General features: G+C 41.7%; 1 protein-coding gene across 1 annotated transcript in view; it reads left to right on the plus strand.

Annotated features, from left to right (window-relative positions):
* Positions 1-236: 236 nt before the first annotated feature.
* Positions 237-18,845, plus strand: part of kcnt1b (potassium sodium-activated channel subfamily T member 1b) — a 30,858-nt gene continuing 12,249 nt past the window's right edge. The window contains exons 1-22 of the mRNA XM_062380617.1: positions 237-339; positions 1,448-1,553; positions 2,339-2,398; positions 2,519-2,567; positions 2,789-2,848; positions 4,573-4,647; positions 4,898-4,981; positions 7,010-7,104; positions 7,956-8,139; positions 8,651-8,815; positions 9,389-9,525; positions 10,746-10,809; positions 10,997-11,105; positions 11,209-11,317; positions 12,803-12,952; positions 13,047-13,282; positions 14,571-14,784; positions 15,988-16,093; positions 16,817-16,989; positions 17,443-17,514; positions 17,810-17,944; positions 18,241-18,352. Coding sequence (XP_062236601.1) covers positions 237-339; positions 1,448-1,553; positions 2,339-2,398; positions 2,519-2,567; positions 2,789-2,848; positions 4,573-4,647; positions 4,898-4,981; positions 7,010-7,104; positions 7,956-8,139; positions 8,651-8,815; positions 9,389-9,525; positions 10,746-10,809; positions 10,997-11,105; positions 11,209-11,317; positions 12,803-12,952; positions 13,047-13,282; positions 14,571-14,784; positions 15,988-16,093; positions 16,817-16,989; positions 17,443-17,514; positions 17,810-17,944; positions 18,241-18,352 — 2,598 coding nt within the window. The remainder of the gene's footprint in view (positions 340-1,447; positions 1,554-2,338; positions 2,399-2,518; positions 2,568-2,788; positions 2,849-4,572; positions 4,648-4,897; positions 4,982-7,009; positions 7,105-7,955; positions 8,140-8,650; positions 8,816-9,388; positions 9,526-10,745; positions 10,810-10,996; positions 11,106-11,208; positions 11,318-12,802; positions 12,953-13,046; positions 13,283-14,570; positions 14,785-15,987; positions 16,094-16,816; positions 16,990-17,442; positions 17,515-17,809; positions 17,945-18,240; positions 18,353-18,845) is intronic.

Here is an 18,845-nt window from a genome sequence, read left to right on the forward strand (position 1 = left end):
TCTTTGGATCTGCACCGTCATACTCATAAACAATCTTCTGCCAGTTTCTTACTCATTTATATCCATGAATTATTCTTAGAAAAAGAAAAATAACGCACATCTCAATATTTTCTGAGTGCAAACACGTATTTTTCTTGCACGTTCTAGTATTTGCTGTGCAATGTTTGAATGGGTATTGCCTGGAGCCTCTGAAGGAGTATTTTCTCCACAACCATCTGTTTACTTTTTATAATGACATGGTGTCACTGTTCCCCCACAGGGTGCAGGTGGAGTTCTACGTGAATGAAAACACCCTCAAGGAGAGGCTGAAGCTTTTCTTCATCAAAAACCAAAGGTCAAGTAAGTACAGCCGTCGGGGGAGCATCACCCCCTCCTGTTGCCGGTGACGTGCTCAGAGATGAAAAAGAAATAAAAGCATAATGTAGAAAAATGCAGCCAGTGATGACTCATATATTCAGTTTCTGTCTCAGTTGGGGTTATCATTATTACATTATATGCCTCACTTAAATGACTATTCTGGAGTGTGCGCACACTGTGGCCCAGCATGGACGGAAGAGCACGGCTCATTTGTTGAGAGAGGCTGCCGGGCTGCATCGTTTTTCTCTTCAGGAGATAAGACTGGCAACGCCACAGTTTAGACAGAGACACTGGTGCAGCTCTGCAGCTTGGTGCATTGTGGACAAAGTGTCCTCTCTGGGATCTTTGTGTCTCTTGATAAAACATGTCGTCGACATATCCTTGACACTGACGTGAGCTGATGTGACTGGCTCTCATTGTCAGTGTCACTAACGGGGAACTGTCTGTGACACGGGGCAACAGAGTCTAATGAAAATGTCACTCGGGGCTGCAGGCGTCTGTTGCTCTACCCCGTTGCATCATTGTTTGTGTTTATCCAGTTTCAAATCATCTTATCGTTAACGCTGGCTTCCCCGTGAAGAGGTCACGCCACAAGAGATTATTTAGCCGCTGCGGCTGATTGGAAATACAGCTTGCACCACACTCTGGCCGGCAAGCATGGTTGCAGCCGAGTTCTTGCTCTGAAATTAGTTAAACAGGAGACTCCACAATCACTGCTATATTTGTGTTATGAAATTCCACCCGTCACGTATCCTGCTCTGTAGCCAGTCGTCAGATTACAAGCCTGTGGAAGTGCTGGTGTTATTTAGTGTTGTTCTCTGAGGAGTTGAAAGCTGAGCGTCAGGGGAAATTAGTTGTGACAGGGTGCCGGAGCAGCGTATTAGTCATGCTCCCCAGCTCTGACAGATATACTCACTTTAGGCCTTTCACTCAAGGCTTTTTAATGCACCTAAACAGTCCAGGCATCATCACCTTCCAATGAGACAATGGACAGAGTATGTGCAGAACTTTTCATTTAAGTCTGTGAACCAATATTTGCAAATTAAAAGATTGTTGTTTGTAATTCGCTCCTTGTGTTGTTGCTCCGCAGGCCTGAGAATTCGCCTGTTCAACTTCTCTCTGAAGATTCTCACCTGTGTCCTGTACATTGTGAGAGTGTGCCTGGATGACCCCAAGCAGGTCAACTACAACCCATGGTGAGAGTCGCATTCCCACTGTGTCTCTTTTTCTAATGTTTATTTATATTGTGAATTTAATTCAGAAAAAGCTGCTGTTTACAAACCTTTCTTGTAGATGTTTTCTTGTTACTGTCAGTTTATCATTTTTAATGCAATTCATTTTCTTATGCTATTATTTCATGAATTCTCACTTTATTTTCCCTCCAGCTGTTCTAATTTTTGTTGATTCATTTGTTTAATTTATCCTTTTGCTTAAAATGTAATTTCCGTACTATAATATTTCCGAAGGGTTTTACTTTTGTTTATGGCAAATTCTACTGTTTCTTATTAGTGTTTTGTTTGTGTCTTACAAAGTTTTGTTTATTTTCTGTACTTGGCCATATTGTAAATGAGAACTCAAACGTCAAATATGAAAGATATCAGCGGAGGAGAGAAAAATGCATTTATATGGAAATAGTTTGGACACTCTTAAGGGGGTCTTCTCACTGGGAAACATGCCTAAAACTAAACCCAGCATTGAAACCTAAATATAAACAATGTCTAGGAATTATTTGTAACTTTGTGTTATATTTATTTTCATGTATAAAACGTGTGAAGTTACTCCTTCTGTGCAGTCGTGTGGAAGTTGTAGATGGTCTGTGTTGTGTCCACTGCCAGCAGCTTTCAGAAACACATTGAGGTTTGTTCTTTATGGCAGCCGACCAGCTGATGGAAATGCTGCCCAGCAGGCATGTTCCCACTCACTCACACACCTTCAAACACACTCACGCTCCGTGTGCGTTTCCTTTTGTTGCTTTTTCCAGCAGCACAATATGTCTCAACACGAGTTGGACCAATACAGCAGAGTCGGCACACATCAATTGGCAAGTTCCAGTTAAAACTGCATTTATTTGTAACCTGAAGTCTGTTGATATTTTCTACGATGCAATTAAACGGAGAAGCACTGAGTTCTGACTAAAACCTTTTCTCGTGGTTTTTGACAGGGATCTGATTTTCTGGGTGCAAAGACGCGAGTCTCTTTGGGCGATACAGGTGAGCATAATAACTCGCCAGTGAGAGTGCACATAAATCAAATTTCCCTCTGCAGCAACTGGATTTCAATGCAGAGTTCAAGACTATCACACTCGCACCCATTTAGTGGATAAAAGAATCGCAGAGCCCACGATTTCGTGTGTGTGGGTTCGGAAGCGAGAACAGATGAGTTTGCAGTTGCTCGGCTCCTTTTATCTCCATGTCTCCCTTCTCTGCTCCAGGTGACAGTGGCCTTAATCGGTTTCTTGGAGACCATGCTTATCACATATCTCAGCTACAAGGTAAGAAACAGGCCCACAGTGCACAGTTTCCCTCTTTACTCCAGGCTGATGTCTCATGGCTGTCTGATCATTCTCTCTTGTGAGCTGACAGCTTTCCATGTCCAAGTGCCAGTGCCAAGGGACTGATCGAACACATTAGGCCAAGAGTGTCCTGCTGTAATTTTGTGTGTGATTTAGACGGGACCGACACTTGCAGTCACATGTTTTTCTAAAGAGGAGCATATAGCCCGATAGTGAAGTATGTGTTCCATCATCTTCTGTGCACTGAATATTAAAAATTCATAAATAAGCAAGGGTCAGTTGAAGTGTTATATTTCTCCACTGACAGTGATCTATGCCCCTTTGCATTTGGCAATATACAGTTTCACCAGGTGGACTATGAGCCCACAAGTTCACACGTCAAGTCCAACACAACAGTGAGGTACGATAGAAGTAAAGCTAAAAAAGAAAGTTGTGCAGATTCAAGCAAAAACATTGTAAGATGAAAAAATGTATAGACACAGAAGATGAGATAAAAGTATATCTAAGATATGACGTTAATAATAAATTACAAGAGCAGATGCATAAAACAGAAAGCACAGTCCAGTAAAACATTAAACCTCTCTGATAAAGTGACAGCAGTTTATAGTAAAAGTTGTTTAATCTTTTTGGGATGGGATTTATTAATTCACTTTCTGTCTTGTGGTTATACTTTATTTAGAACGCAAGGTATTTTAAAGAATACATTGTATTGTTTGCATCTAAATAAAACCAAGATAAATGACCTTGGGATTTAGGGATATGTGGAGGAAACGTGCACAAAGAGACCTCTCATGGCAGGACTCGCTCTCTAAAGCCGTTTATCTTTGCTCAGACATATTAGGTCTCGCTTCAGCCCTTCTGCTCTGAGACTGTCGATGTCTCGTGTTACTCCTCAGATTACAGCTCCTTCACCTTTGCTAATCTTTTAAAAGGTAGTAAGGTTTTGACTTAATACAATATATTGTACATCTTGTTATAGAAATGTCTCTTTGATTTTTTAGTTTTTCCCTCAGAGGTTTTTAAAAGTCTTTTCCATAACTCTACCTTAGATGGACAATCCAAGTCTTGAGGCCACCTTGTCATTTCAGCTGTGGTTTCAATTTGCTGTTAGTTCTCAGTGAGTGTGGAATGAGCCGCAGCTTCACTTATTTTCACCAAAGGGCCCAGATAATACACTTTTATTAATAAAGTCTATGTTATGCCAGTGGCCACAGAGTGCGGTCAGTCTTAAAAATTGGAATTGAATCTGTTTGAAAATGGCTTCCCCTCTTACCCAGGCTGATATCAAATGAATAATAAAACAGGCTTGTGGTTTCTATTTTTTTTTTTTATAACACCTTAAAAAGCAAGTGCAGGTAATTTGGTTTTACATCAGGAAGGATGTGGTTTGTGGTTTAGAGAGTTTGACTTAACAGTCGCTAATGTACTTCCCAAACAAACGCATGCTTTGACTGCTGAACGAAAACAGCTTAAAGAGGAGGGCTGTTGTTTTGACCTTGTCCTAATCCCCACTCCACCGTGGCTTGAAGCATCAATAACCGGAGATATTGCTTGTATAATGTTTATTTTGCTCACCCATGAAATTGTAACACGGCCTTACAGTTGAAACCATGTTAACCCGTTGCAGCTAATCACCTCCATCGGTCATCTTTACTGCAATTACATTAATTCGCTGAATTGCTTTCTGTCAATTTCATTTCCAGGGGAACATTTGGGAGCAGATCTTCAAGATATGCTTCATATTGGAGATGATCAATACAGTGCCATTCATAATCACCGTAAGTAATGTCCTCGGGACAAGTTCCTCTCTTTTAGGCCCCAGGACATTTTCTGATTGGATTCTCTCAATTCAACAGGGTCAATGCTCCAATGCTCTTAGTACCATATTCCAGACCTAATTGTCCATTTTGTTATTTCTCTTTATTGATTATAAAGATTTCCTATCGTATCCCCTGTGTTTTAACTGATTTGTGTTACACCGACAAGTTTCTAATCTCTCTCATTTCCTTCCTTCTTGTGTTCTTCAAGATTTTCTGGTGTCCGTTGAGAAACATATTCGTCCCTGTGTTTCTTAATTGCTGGCTTGCCAAAGGTGCCCTGGAGAACATGATCGTGAGTAGAAAGTTATGAACAAATTCTGGATGCACTGCAGGAACATTATCCATCCTGTTGCTGCCATACTGGAGGTCTCCTGAAGCTCCATGAGTAGCACTGGCTGTAAGAGTCTGAGTGGTTTTATACAATTTACAATTTGTCTGAGCAGAATTCAATTTGAGAAGGTGAATTTCTTTCCTTGCTCTTTAGCTGACATCCAAATGCGCACAAGGCAACGCTGTCTTTTTTAAGCTGATGTTATTGGGCACGTTAGGGAGACATTGTTAGTATTAACGCTGGTTACTTTGATAAATCGGCTTACTGGGTTAGTTGGCTCTTAGTTGGCAAACGCCAGCGATTCGTTCAAATTTGAGGAATAATTAAATGTTTGGAGAACGGCCTTCTATTAACACTTGTGTATCTATGCAGTACTGGAGAAGAAAGAGCACTTTTGTTTTCATTACTCTAACTCCTGCTCCTACAACAAAGAGCCTGTCAGAGCTACTCACTTTGGGCTAAACTCTTATAGCTCTTATAAGCTAAATCTGTGCATGCTGGGTAACCAATGGTCTGTTCGTTTGCTAAGCTTGTCTTGATTTGGGAATGTAAAAATGTGTATGAGAAGCTAAACTTTTACATGCAGACTTCCGTTTCTGTCTGCTGGCTTTGGGAGTTTTTTCTCCAGTTTGTTCCCACAGTGGCGGCATGTTGAAGTTTGAGCAACAGTCAGGGAGCAGGCAGAAAGACTTGAGGCAACGAAAGATCGGGGATATCTTGGTCCAGTCAACACGCTGTGCAATGAAAGAGGGTCATCTTCATATTTAATGGATATTCAGTTTAACTGAACTGAAATGATAAGATAGGCTGCCGATAGAATCATGTTTTTTTAATGACCTACGAATTCATACTCGGGCTGTTTATGTTTACTTTCAGACTGTAGGAATATTCCAGCCGTCTTTCTCAGGTATATACGCCGTGTTATATCAGGATCGTTTCCTAGAGAACAGAACATTGCTCAAATTTATTCAATTGATCTGCGTTATCCCACCAGCTGCAGTAGCTGGTGTTCAGTGCTGCAGCAGTTTGCAATGTGCAAACACCTAATACACTGGAGACCCATTATGAGGTACAGTGAAGTTATGTTTTCTTTTTACAAGGCCCCACAGCACATTTTTAAACAAAAGCAGGACCAACCTTAATGCGAGCAGAAAGAAAACGAGGCCAGTGCAGGCAGAGCAAGACAATGCACTGCAATGCAACACAGGAACATAGAAACAACAGCATCAATTATACAATAGCATCAACTGTAGGATCGCTATAGTGCAGGTGCTACCCTATCGGATAGCAGTACATGGAATTCGAAGGAATTAGATGGTAACCAGCAGGTGTAGCGTGTTCTCTCGCTGTGCATCAGATCAGTCCAGTGTAGCTGGGCAGATGGTAGAATCTGAGGCCTGTGGATGGAGGTGATAGCGGGTGGAACATTATAACAAGGTGCAACTGGTGATTGAGTTGTAGCTGCTACATTTCGACATAGACAGGATGCTATAGGAGAAAGCACAATGTGGACAGTATATAAAAACGAGTGACTGAAGTGTAAGTGGAACAGTTCTCAGACCAGCCCAGTTATACATGCTAGCCATCGCTTCAGGTCAAAGAAATCTCAAAGGCCCAGTTTAGGTTTCAGTTGTGTTTAATTTGTGTATAATCACCAGTTGTATTGCCACCTTAGAATCAGTCCTGCGTTTCTACTTTACTCGAACCAAACACTGACTCAAGAGCTGGACTTCTTGTGTTACCCGAAGGCCATCGTAGGTTCGCTTCAGTCGATTGCAATTTGACACTAAAACTTGCACACTGAAACTTGAGTAAATCTGAAAACATTAAGCGAATGTCGAGGAGTGTTTTATAAATAATTCTCTTGTGGTTTTTGAGACCTGAAAGATGTTTCACATCATTTGTAATCCAGAAAATGCTAAAATTCAAAATAAATTCCCAGTCACTGGTATTTATGTGACTTGTATGTGTCTGTGTCCATCTGTCCAGAATGATTTCCATCGAGCCATCCAGAGGACCCACTCTGCCATGTTCAACCAGGTGGTCATCCTCATCTGCACCTTACTGTGTCTGGTTTTCACTGGGTGAGTGAACATCGTGAAACACATCTCTAACCATTGAGGTGTATGTGTTGTTAGACAAATGTTAGAAGTAGGAGTTTTATATTTTGATGTAATTTGGCAATGGTTACTGGCAAAAGCAAATCTTAAAATATATAACTTTAGCTTGTGACGATCAGTAAGGAAACTTGCAGATGCTCTTAAGACAAAGAACAAGGGGAGAACCATTACATTACATTACATTACATGTCATTTAGCTGACGCTTTTATCCAAAGCGACTTACATTTTTAGAACACTCAGCATTTATGAGGGGCCATTTTAGGGGTTCAGTATCTTGCCAAGGACACTTAGGCATGCAGATGGGATAGAGTGGGATTCGAACCGGCAACCTTCTTGTTGCAGAGCACCCGCTCTATCCCCTAGGCCACGCTCTCCCATTAGCCATAGCCATTGTCATTGAGTTCCACTCTTTCAAAGCCAGTTCATTTTATTTAACGCTGTCACTTATCGACCTTATCTCTTTGGCAACCTTACGAGCACTGGCCACCACCCAGCTAGACATTCTCACCCTCACTCACCGCCTCAAGGTTTTCTTATCGATGGAAAAAGCACAAATATATAAGCGTAAGCATTGAATTGGAACTGACAGGGCAATCAGTGGTGTCATTATAAAAGACTGAGGAACAATGAGGAGGAGGCTGACACTTTGCGAACTTTGACCTTGGGCAGATTGAGTTCTGATACCGTGCCCGACAGGCAAAATCGTTAAGACCGAAGCCTCATTAAAATATCTCTTCATGCATATGATTTTAATTGTCTTAACCTGTGGGAGACGTGTCTTACGATGTCGTTGAATCATTCGTTTTTTCTGCAGAGCTTGTGGGATCCAGCACCTCGAGCGAGGGGCTGAGAAGACCCTGTCTATTTTTGACGCGTTATATTTCTGCATCGTCACCTTCTCCACTGTGGGCTACGGGGACGTCACGCCAAAGATCTGGCCGTCCCAGCTGCTGGTGGTCATCCTCATCTGCGTTGCCCTGGTGGTGCTCCCACTGCAGGTATGAAGCTAAATCAACTACAAGGCTCCTGTGAAAACACTAATATCCTATCTTGTCATATCAAAGCAGTGTTTCCCATTGGTGATGTAGACTGGCGACCCACCATGTTCTACTTTGTTCCACCAAAGCTTCATAATGAACCCCCAAAAAAAGTTTAAAAACTCTCTATCTTGATGTTTTGCTCCGTTGCTGAAGAAGTTTACAAATCTCACTCAAAGCTCCGGCCAAGTCATCCTGGGTCACACATGCTGAAACCGACTGCTCACTGTTTTATCCATTCAAAAATAAGAAAATCATCTTCACTCAGAATACTCTGACGTGTTTACTCCCCCTGCAGAGCAAACTGGGTGATAAATCAAAATTACCTCCTGCTGCAAATTGCCGCGTCAGCAGATTTATGCTCCAGTGCTTCCACCATCTGTTTCTAGGCAGCAAATCTGTTCTCCGTTTATTACTCATACAATTCTGGCTGCTGTTGACATATCACGCGATGCTGTTGTCATTGTGTCAGTTTGAAGAGCTAGCCTACCTGTGGATGGAGAGACAGAAGTTGGGGGGGAACTACAGCCGCCACCGGGCCCAGACGGAGAAGCACGTGGTGTTGTGTGTGAGCTCGCTAAAGATCGACCTGCTGATGGATTTCCTTAACGAGTTCTACGCTCATCCCAGACTTCAGGTATAGTGGAAACAACAAACCCCCATGCACCTGCAGCTGGAGCCGTGACGTCCCACTTTCCACTGCTTGTTTCCACCATCAGCTTTGAAATGGTTGTGATGAGATAAATGACAAAGATTATAGATGTGTTTCTATGTGATCCGAACATGAATGTGTGGGTGGTGACCACACGATACAGGGACGGCAGGGACATATCTGAGCTTCCAAGAGTATAACGCTGTTCCATCAACATTAGATGAAAGAGAATATTTGATATATAAAGTATAAAACTGCTGAAAGAGGCCGTTTAAAGGCTTTATATCAATTTTCTCATTCTCCTTTTAATGCTGATGGATCAGCTCCTGCATGAGGCCATTCCACACCGTGTTCTGCCAAAGTTAGAAACACTTCAGTTTTTTACCATTAGAGACATTTCTGTTCGAGCAGGTCTGTCTGATCTCTCCTCTCTGGGTTCTGAAGTGGGCACCTCTTAGCCAAACTGTAACTTTTGAGTGCTGCGTATTCAGCCAGGTATATTTAATGTTTCATGGGGATTTGAAATAAAAAAAGCCTAATATCTCTTTTGTTGTGCAGGACTATTACGTGGTGATTCTGTGTCCGACAGAGATAGACATTCAGGTTCGTCGCATCCTCCAAATCCCTTTGTGGTCCCAGAGGGTCATCTACCTGCAAGGATCCGCCCTCAAAGACCAGGACCTCATGAGGGCCAAGTGAGTGAAAGCATTGGATTCTCACATTTAATCAAACACAAAAATCACATATTTAGTTGTGTACTAATTATGTTTTTGGCAGATGTGAGTGTCAGTGCATCCTTGAGTTATTATCTTGTCTGTCATTGATGATATCAACTAGGTTTCAATACTAAGTTCTTATTTCATTCTAAAACATCCATATCATATTCTTTAAAGTGCATTGTATAGCGTTGTCTGATACATGCGTCTGTCTGTCTGTTCGTCCGTCCCACTCTCATGAACACTGGGTTTCACCAACGCTCTCAGGGAATTGTTTTAAATTAGGCCCACACATCGTTTTGGACCAGAGGATGAAATGAAACGGTCTATAGTCTGGACAGATATTGATTTAAAATGTTGTTGGGCGATCATTCAAGGTAAATTCATAGTCTGTATTATAATCTCTTATAATATAAGAATATGTTAAATATAGCTAGAAGGGCACTTTGAGTTATGTGCTTCTTTGGTCCATACCCCACCATTCCCCTTAGTATTAATATAATCGGTTCTGTTAACAGGAAAACAACCGGTAATGAAAACATAACCTTCTTGGCAGAGGTAATATAAAGTGTAAGCCCTCCACCTGCGCAGAGACACTTAGATTGAACTTAGATTGTGAAGTCCATTTGGTCGACCTCTATTTACACATCGGTGTAATGGGATTTCCTCTTGCATTCAACCTCTGCTCTCATCACAGGCCACGTTCACACACCGCAATAACATTGGTTCAGCTCCGGCTCCATTTATGTGACATGTTGTTGCACCAGCATCACCAGCGTGTGGTTCCCTGATTAATGGTTGCTTTGGGGAGATCGTTCAGCTTATTGGCAGATGTTGTTTTTGCAGCAGGGGGATAAGATGCTAGTGAAATTTCTCGCAATAATATGTAATGGATGAAATCGCCCATCCAGGTAAGCTTTATAGACAAATCACTGTTGCTTTTCTGAAAGCTTTTTATGTTTATCATCTCATACTCTGGATCCCATTGAGTTTTCTGTCTCCATGAATGATGGCGTGATCGCTGTCTCATGTCAACCAGCAGCTAGGTCGTCATGCAAGACTTGGGCTTTCATTATAATCGGACTTGAGCATTCACCCTTGACTTGTTTTTCCTTAAAGCATTGATCTCTTTAACTAATGAGATTCCTGTCCCTTTTTTTCTTATCCGTCTTTCTGTCTGTCTCTCTGTCGATACTCAGGATGGATGACGCTGAGGCCTGCTTCATCCTGAGCAGCAGGAACGAAGTCGACCGAACTGCTGCTGTGAGTCTCATTATGGGGAATTTGTCGAAAGCAGTTGTAACCCCTGTTTTTATATCCAGCATAAACCCTCTTTAATGTTAGAGCTACTCATTGTGATTCAAGTAATAGTATTGAGAGCACACTGAGTCACTAAGGTAAAACTTTTAAGAATCAAGTGAGTAAACATGATCCTTTTCTCTTCCCACAGGATCACCAGACTATTTTAAGGGCCTGGGCTGCAAAGGACTTTGCTCCCAACTGTCCCCTCTATGTCCAGATTCTCAAACCAGAAAACAAATTCCATGTCAAGTTCGCTGGTACGTGCAGGGAGATCACAGAACTCCTGAAATACAGTCGTTTTGTCTGTATATTACATTTCCTAAACCAACCTATCCTTTATATGTATCCTATGTCATTCAGATCATGTAGTTTGTGAAGAGGAGTTCAAATATGCCATGTTGGCGCTCAACTGTGTGTGTCCGGCCACGTCCACCTTAGTCACTCTGTTGGTTCACACCTCCAGGGGACAGTGAGTATTTCTTTACCTTGATTATATTAACCTGATGTATTTATTTACCATCTTTGATTTACTTCTATACTCAAGAGTAATATACTTTACTTGCTTAATTACATAATCAATACAATTTTAAACATCATAAATAATTGAGAATTCAAATATTGCACAATAACCGCTGAAATCTCAAAATTCAACTTAAATTGAAAGCCAGTGAGAAGAAATAAGCAATGATTAAAAAAAAATGTTTTGGTCTTAACAGTTCTGATATGAATAAGTAAGCTAATCCAGAGTTATGCAAAAAACTGGTCACCTCTATTTTCCAGCCTGTATCTCGGGACATCAGGAAGCATCAGTTTGGTAGAGCTGAGTTAGAGCATCTGTCTTTTGATTCCTGTCTCCTCCGGTCCGCATGTTGAAGTGTCCTTGGACAAGACACTGAGATTTTCTGATTGATGTACAATGTGCTTCATATAGTGAGGGCTGTGTGAATGTGTGTGTGTGAGTTGGTGAATGTAATCACTTTGAGTGCTCGTGAAGATTAGAGGATATAATGCTGCCCATTGAATTACCTTGTGAGTTATCGTCCTACTCATTCTCACTAAGTCATATTCCATTGCGGCCAGATTTTGTTGGTTGGCTTCCACCTCACCTCTTTTTGAAAAGCTCCTTTGCCATGCATACCTGCAAACCTTCGTTTTGCAGAGGCAGAAAAATACAAAGAAGCCGTGCAAAGAGCTGAATTACTGCTTATTCTACAAGGATCTTGTAGTCAGGAGAAACTGATTTGTACCCTATAGAAGTTGAGATTAATAAGTGGGGACATTTCAAGATGAGAGAATTTTCATCAATTACTATCACAAGTGAGAAAGGACCAAACAAACACCTGAGAAGCATAGAAGTCTCATTAAGAGCTACAGAAGGCGCTTTTAACCTATTTCAGTGGCTCTCCTCCTGACATAGCATATTGAAAACTAACCAAATGTTATTGGTTATTGTTTATAAAGGTTTGTCAGCTCACGGGTGAAAGCTGCACTGTCACCACTGCAGGGACTTGTCACTGTCAAGTCCCCAAACATTACACAGTTCTTAAAGCTCTAAAAATGTCTGTGCCTTTCACTTTCTCTGCAAAGGGACCTGTGTTTCTTCACTGCTCTGCACAAGAGTGACTAAAATGTGGGAAGCTCAGGAGTACAAGGTTGGGAAAGGTCATATGCATCGTCTCGTGGGGAGATGAGAGCTTCTGAGTTGTAGATAAAGTCTCATTTGATGTAAAGGGGCTTTTTGTTTGACTAGAATCAACTCTTGGGCTGAAGCTGAAATAAAATCGGACAAAATTATGGCAACAAAGTTTTACCCTTACGTCTAATTTCAGCATTAACTCCACTTTTCTTTTTAAAATGGAGCCGCTTTTTGACAGCAGTGCCTGGTTGAAGTATGACTCTTCAAGTTCTCTTTTAATTCAAGTCATAAATATTCTGTTAATGCCTTTTTCTCCAGGGAGGGGCAGCTGTCACCCGAGAACTGGCAGAAGATGTACGGGCGCTGCTCGGGGAACGAGGTCTACCACATCCGTTTGTGTGACAGCAAGTTTTTTGGGGAGTATGATGGGAAAAGCTTCACCTACGCCTCCTTCCACGCACATAAGAAGTAAGTCAAACTTTCACACTCCATGATAATAATTCATCTCATTCCAGTGGTGGCTTTCTTTCAAACTAAAACACCTCGTATCTTTACCTCCCAGGTATGGTGTGTGTTTGATCGGAGTGAAGAGGGAGGACAACAAGAGCATCCTCCTCAACCCCGGCCCCCGCCACATCATGGCCGCCGCGGACACCTGCTACTACATCAACATCACCAAGGAGGAGAACTCCGCCTTCATCTTCAAACAGGAGGAGAAGCACAGCAAAGGTCTGTCCGTCTCTGGCCTCTACGACGCCCCCTCCAGGCTGCCCGTGCACAGCATCATCGCCAGCATGGGTGAGAGTGAAACCCCAGATGCAGAACAGATAAATGATTTTCAGTAGATTAGTCTAGTGATGATGAAAGCAGACGGGAAGATGGAAGATGGTGTTTACAGTTTGCACAAGTAACGAGTCAGGTGGCAGGTGCTTGTGTTTGATTGGACGAGAGGGTTTTCGTGTTAGAAGAGAAAATGGATGCTTTGTTGTTGTTTATTAACTCCAAGCTGCACTTACAGAGAACGCCTCTGAACGGGGGGGGGGGGGGGGGCTGCCTGGGTGTGATGCTCTCACTGACTATTATGCATGAATCTTTTTCTTACATGCTTTTTTACTTTGACGGCTGAAATTATTGTGTTGTGCTTTTTCTATGACCTGTGAAAGTTGATCAGGCCACTTCATATGGTAAGTTTGTGCATGGCGCATCACTTTCTCTCTCTTATTTACTACTTTTTATAATTAACATTTATAGTTTATTGTTATTGTTGTTGCAGTGGGGCTATTGACGTTTTCATCTCTGATCAACTAACAAGATCTTGTGTATTATTTGTTTTCAGCATTTATCTTTTTATCTAATATGCATGATATTTGTATGATACATAGACATCATATTACAAACTAAAGCCCAATTGATTTATCTATTAATCAGCTTATATGAGTCTTTCACAGACGTATCGGTGTTTGTTTGCCGATAAGCGCGGATAAGAAAATCTTTATTTAAAGAATAAACATTGCATAAAATATGTCTGTTTATATTTTACCTGCAAAACATATTTTTAATTCCTAAATTCGAGTTCCTAGTTGTGTTTCATTTATAACTTATGTTATGGCCAAATTGATTAGGAATTTTATATATATGATTGAACCACCTAATATCAGCGTCTACCCCCAAAAATCCATATTTTTCCGGGCTCTATTACACTGATATGATGTAGTCTACTGGCATAGTTTGTGAAAAACAAAGTGTCAGCGCTGCTTGCATGCCATTCGTAATGTACAAGGCCGTGATTCAGAAAGCAATACATTTTCTCCTCAAGGTCAAGCAGCTGAGCTCAGGGAGGTGTTTTGAATGTGGGTGGATGAGATGCTGAAGCAGCATATATATGGAATATATTATATTCAATATGAAAAGGGCTTTTTCCAGCAGGGGACGGAGATAAAGTGGTCTTGGTCTCATCATGTGCAAACACTCACCGTTGACTTTATAGCACACAGCAGTAAAAGTGCTACACCTGCTGTTTCTTAATAGCCTTGTTGTTTTCATGCTCAGTGGTAAACAGCGTGATAACGTGTCATGTGACTTTCAGGAACCGTAGCCATCGACCTCCAGAACCCCGATCCGCCCGAGGAAATCAGTAAGCTGACTTTGCCGACAGAGAACGGAGACGGAAGCCGCAGGCCGAGCATCGCCCCGGTCCTCGAGATCGCAGACTCCTCCGCCATTCTGCCCTGCGACCTCCTCAGCGACCAATCAGAGGATGAGACCAACCAGTCAGACGAGGAGGGCTCTGTGGGGTCAGAGTAAGTGATGTGGATTCGGTGAAAGTGTCACACAAAGTGGCTCCGAGGAGAAGAGATCCGGTGGCTTTGTCCTGAACAGTAGATCTTGTCGTGCAGCAGTAAAAAGTGAAATGTCCTCAAAGGGCAAGTGTCACGTTCTCTGCGTTTGATTGATCTCACACGCCCACTCGCCCTCTCGTTGGGTGCAAGAGGAGAGATGGATGTGTTTGAGATTAAGTGTGTAATCTATGTGTCATGATGCTGCAGAGGTGCAGAGGTGTCAGTGATGAATGTGCAAGTCATGACTGGGCTGTCCTCAATTTCCTCCTCAGTGAGGCTTATGTTGTGTCCTTGCATAAATCCTGATCCTTCCACTCTCGGCTGTCAACCTGCCAGACTTACTGCCGCCACGATGGTCCAGCCAGTCCAAGGAATCACTTTATCTAGGCAGATTGTTCCCGTCTTCTGTTGCTTTATATGGTTTCATCAGATGATATAAGTTCAGGACGGGGGTTCTGGGCAGCGTTTGTTGGACCCAGACATCTCTGGGTCTCATAAACTAAAATACACAACCTGCCCCTCTCCACCTCTCAGCCTCTTATTACTGCAATCCAGTGCGCTTGAGTAGTTTTAAGGACTTTTCAGAAGCTCTTGCCAGAAAGCAAAATAAAACTCAAGGTCCCACAGCGCCACCATGTGGTGATGGGGATGACTTTTCTCGAAACAAACTCACTTTCCCTGTTACTGGCAAACTATAGAGGGCAGCGTGAGAGCGATGAGGGTAATTACAGCTGACAAATTACAATTCAGGGGACACACAACCCAATTGACACTCAAAATAAAAAGCAAACATTGTAATTGTTTGTGTAGTCGGAATGGAGCGGGGAGAGGAAGTCCTCCAGAATTATAAACACGAGCAATTTGAACACAACAGCTGCAGAAGCTAATTATGATCTGGAAAGTAGAAACAGTGTGATGTCGGCAGTTCGTGGTGTTAAATTATTTAATAAAACATGGGATTCAGGGATTCTTGTGATGTGAAAACACTTCTCTCACTGTGTATCAGTACTTTCTCTTAAATTCATTTCGCAGATAGATGATGTTACTGTTGGAGAACAACTATTAGAATCACGATATATATCCACCAGTTTTTGCTTCAGTTCTTCACACGTCTCAATGCAATGCTGTGAAAGTTTAACGCAGTACGTGTTTCTCCTCCATCAGTTTTGTGAAGGGCTACCCTCCGAACTCGCCCTACATCGGCAGCTCTCCCACCCTGTGCCACCTCCTGCCGCAGAAGGCTCCGTTCTGCTGCCTTCGCCTCGACAAGGTGAATTCACCTACACGAAAACACATTAACAGCACAAACCCCATCACTTAAAAACACACAGTAAAAAATATTGGTATAGGTTCGATTTATGAGTCCCATATTTAAAGTTTCTCATAATGCCCTGAACATTAGCTGGTATTTATCTATGAGTTACAAGAAACACTGATGAATGTTGTTATTAATATAATAAAAAAGAAAGCAGCAAACATTAGTCATGACTGATTATAACTATTTATTGAACAAATAAATAGGAAATTATATTCAGGAGGTGAAAGACACTTCATATCAGCAACAGATGTCGGGATCCAACTGAGTTTCATGATTAGATTGAAATTGGCCACCTGGAGTTTTTTAATCATCATTATTATTCCATTATTTTCTCATCTGTGAAAATGAGGCGGACACATCTCGTGTTTATTAAAGCATAATCTGCTGAGTAGGAGAATTTATAGCATTACACAGTCTGTTTTTTGTGGTGAAACCTAAAACTTTCTGAAAACTTTCAGGTGACTATTATTGACTTTAACACAAGAATTCAAACATAGCAATGGCAACATACACTTAATACCTTTTATTGAAACTCCAACACAACATACCTGATCTTATATGAGTAACGGAGGACTGTAGTTTCTAGTAAAACTGTAAAGACTTGATGTGTCTGCTCAGATCTTTGTACAGATGTAATCTGACTGACCTCTGGTTGACGTGTCTCTCTCCGTCCAGGGCTGCACACATAGCAGCTTCGTGGACGCTAAAGCATACGGCTTCAAGAACAAGCTGATCATAGTGTCCGCTGAGATGGCGGGAAACGGCCTCTACAACTTCATTGTCCCCCTGCGTGCATACTATCGGCCAAGGAAGGAGCTCAACCCCATAGTGCTGCTGCTGGATAACGCGTAAGACTATTGAACCTCCCTAATTTTCCATTATCATTATTATTATTAGTAGCAGAGGAAAATGGAATCTATGTTTGCCTGATTGTGTGTAAGAGCGTATTTGTATTTTTTATTGGTTGCCTGTGGTTTTGAAATAGATTTTTTGTTTTTTAAAGCTCCAGTGGTAACACAGCCTAATTGCTTTCAGTAGAAAATTGGAACTATAGCTCTAGGATAGTGACAAAGAAAAGTTTTTCATTATTCATAAACAAAAGTTCTCTGTGCATGAGAAAGTCTAGGCATGTGTCTGCACCTTTTTGTTCTAAATCACGCTGGGTTTCATTAACTTAGTTCTGCAGAGCCAGGGAAGCTTTTTGGAAATTTTAAAAACAACGTTGTCATCTTTCACTGGGTGTCTCACAAAGAAAACAAGTCTGTGCTGCTCCTTCATGATGTTTCCCGTTTTGCCCGCAGGCCAGACAACCACTTCTTAGAGGCCATTTGCTGCTTTCCAATGGTTTACTTCATGGCTGGCACCATCGATAAGTATGTGTTAGGACTATAAAGGCCTGCTCTATCAATTAGATAATTAAATGATGTTTATCTCAGTAGTTTTTTAATTTCTAATACAGCTACCGGCGAGACAGATTGTCTGCAGCTGCAGAACGTTGTTGATTTCTCTTCAACAATAAATGTATTTGCAACTATCCAGATTATTCTAATCTTTCTGAAGTTGTTTGGTGAATTAAACGATCAGTATTAGCACAATGTTTTATAATCAGAAATATTTTGTTAACGATGCTGTGTTGACATGTATTGAATTAACACAAACTGTATTTAGCCTGGACAACCTGCTGCAGTGTGGGATCATCTACGCCGACAACTTGGTGGTTGTGGACAAAGAGAGCACCATGTGCGCTGAGGAGGACTACATGGCCGACGCCAAGACCATCGTCAACGTCCAGACTATGTTCAGGTACAGAGACACAGATGAGCAGGGTAGAAACGCACAATAATCACTGTCAGTGGATGTTTGTGCACGAGCTCGAATTTGCTGGTTTCTGCTTCATTTTTTTCTCAGAGTAAATGTTTGTTTTTCTGCCAAAACGGAAAAGGAATTTGTCTCTTTTCCAAAGATATGAAGCTGCTCTATAATTCAACAGCTGAGAATTAAAAACATGAATCACTGCCACACCAGAGCTCCCCTCCCCCTGAAGCACATCTCGTCTCTCCAGTGACATCCCTCCCTCTCTTTGTCTCCACCACCCTCAGGTTGTTCCCCAGCCTCAGCATCATCACCGAGCTCACACACCCGTCCAACATGAGGTTCATGCAGTTCAGAGCCAAGGACTGCTACTCTCTCGCTCTCTCCAAGCTGGAGAAGGTTGGTGCTTCTCGTGGACTCGTGTAGAGACGCCCAGGCTCTGACTCACTCTCCTGGAACTCTACGATCACTTCCATGTTTCATCCATGTGTCTAAAAGACAAATCATAGCTGTATTATAGAAGATAGGTTGTATCGCTGTAATGGTGTAAGAACCTTATATTGTACAGTCAACTCCAAATATCCTTACTCATAGGTTATATTATACTTTGGATTTGTGTTTACCAGGTTCTTCTGTGCAAGCAGCTGAACTGTGGGAATATTTTTCATCCAATCTCCTGTTGCTTTTTTAATTATTTCACAAAAACAAACTTGAATACATGTACAGAGGCCAAAACCTGTCAAACGTATTGATTCTGTTACAGGAAAAAGAAATTCACTTTCCCCCAAAATCAAGTATTTTCTGTGTCTCTGTGGGATTTTCTGTTCTGTAAACGAAGCGATAAAACACGATACCATGAACTGATAAAGAGGATCAGTTGTATGTGGACTTA

This window comes from Platichthys flesus, chromosome 3, assembly GCF_949316205.1.
Source record: "Platichthys flesus chromosome 3, fPlaFle2.1, whole genome shotgun sequence".
Taxonomy (NCBI): Eukaryota; Metazoa; Chordata; class Actinopteri; order Pleuronectiformes; family Pleuronectidae; genus Platichthys; species Platichthys flesus.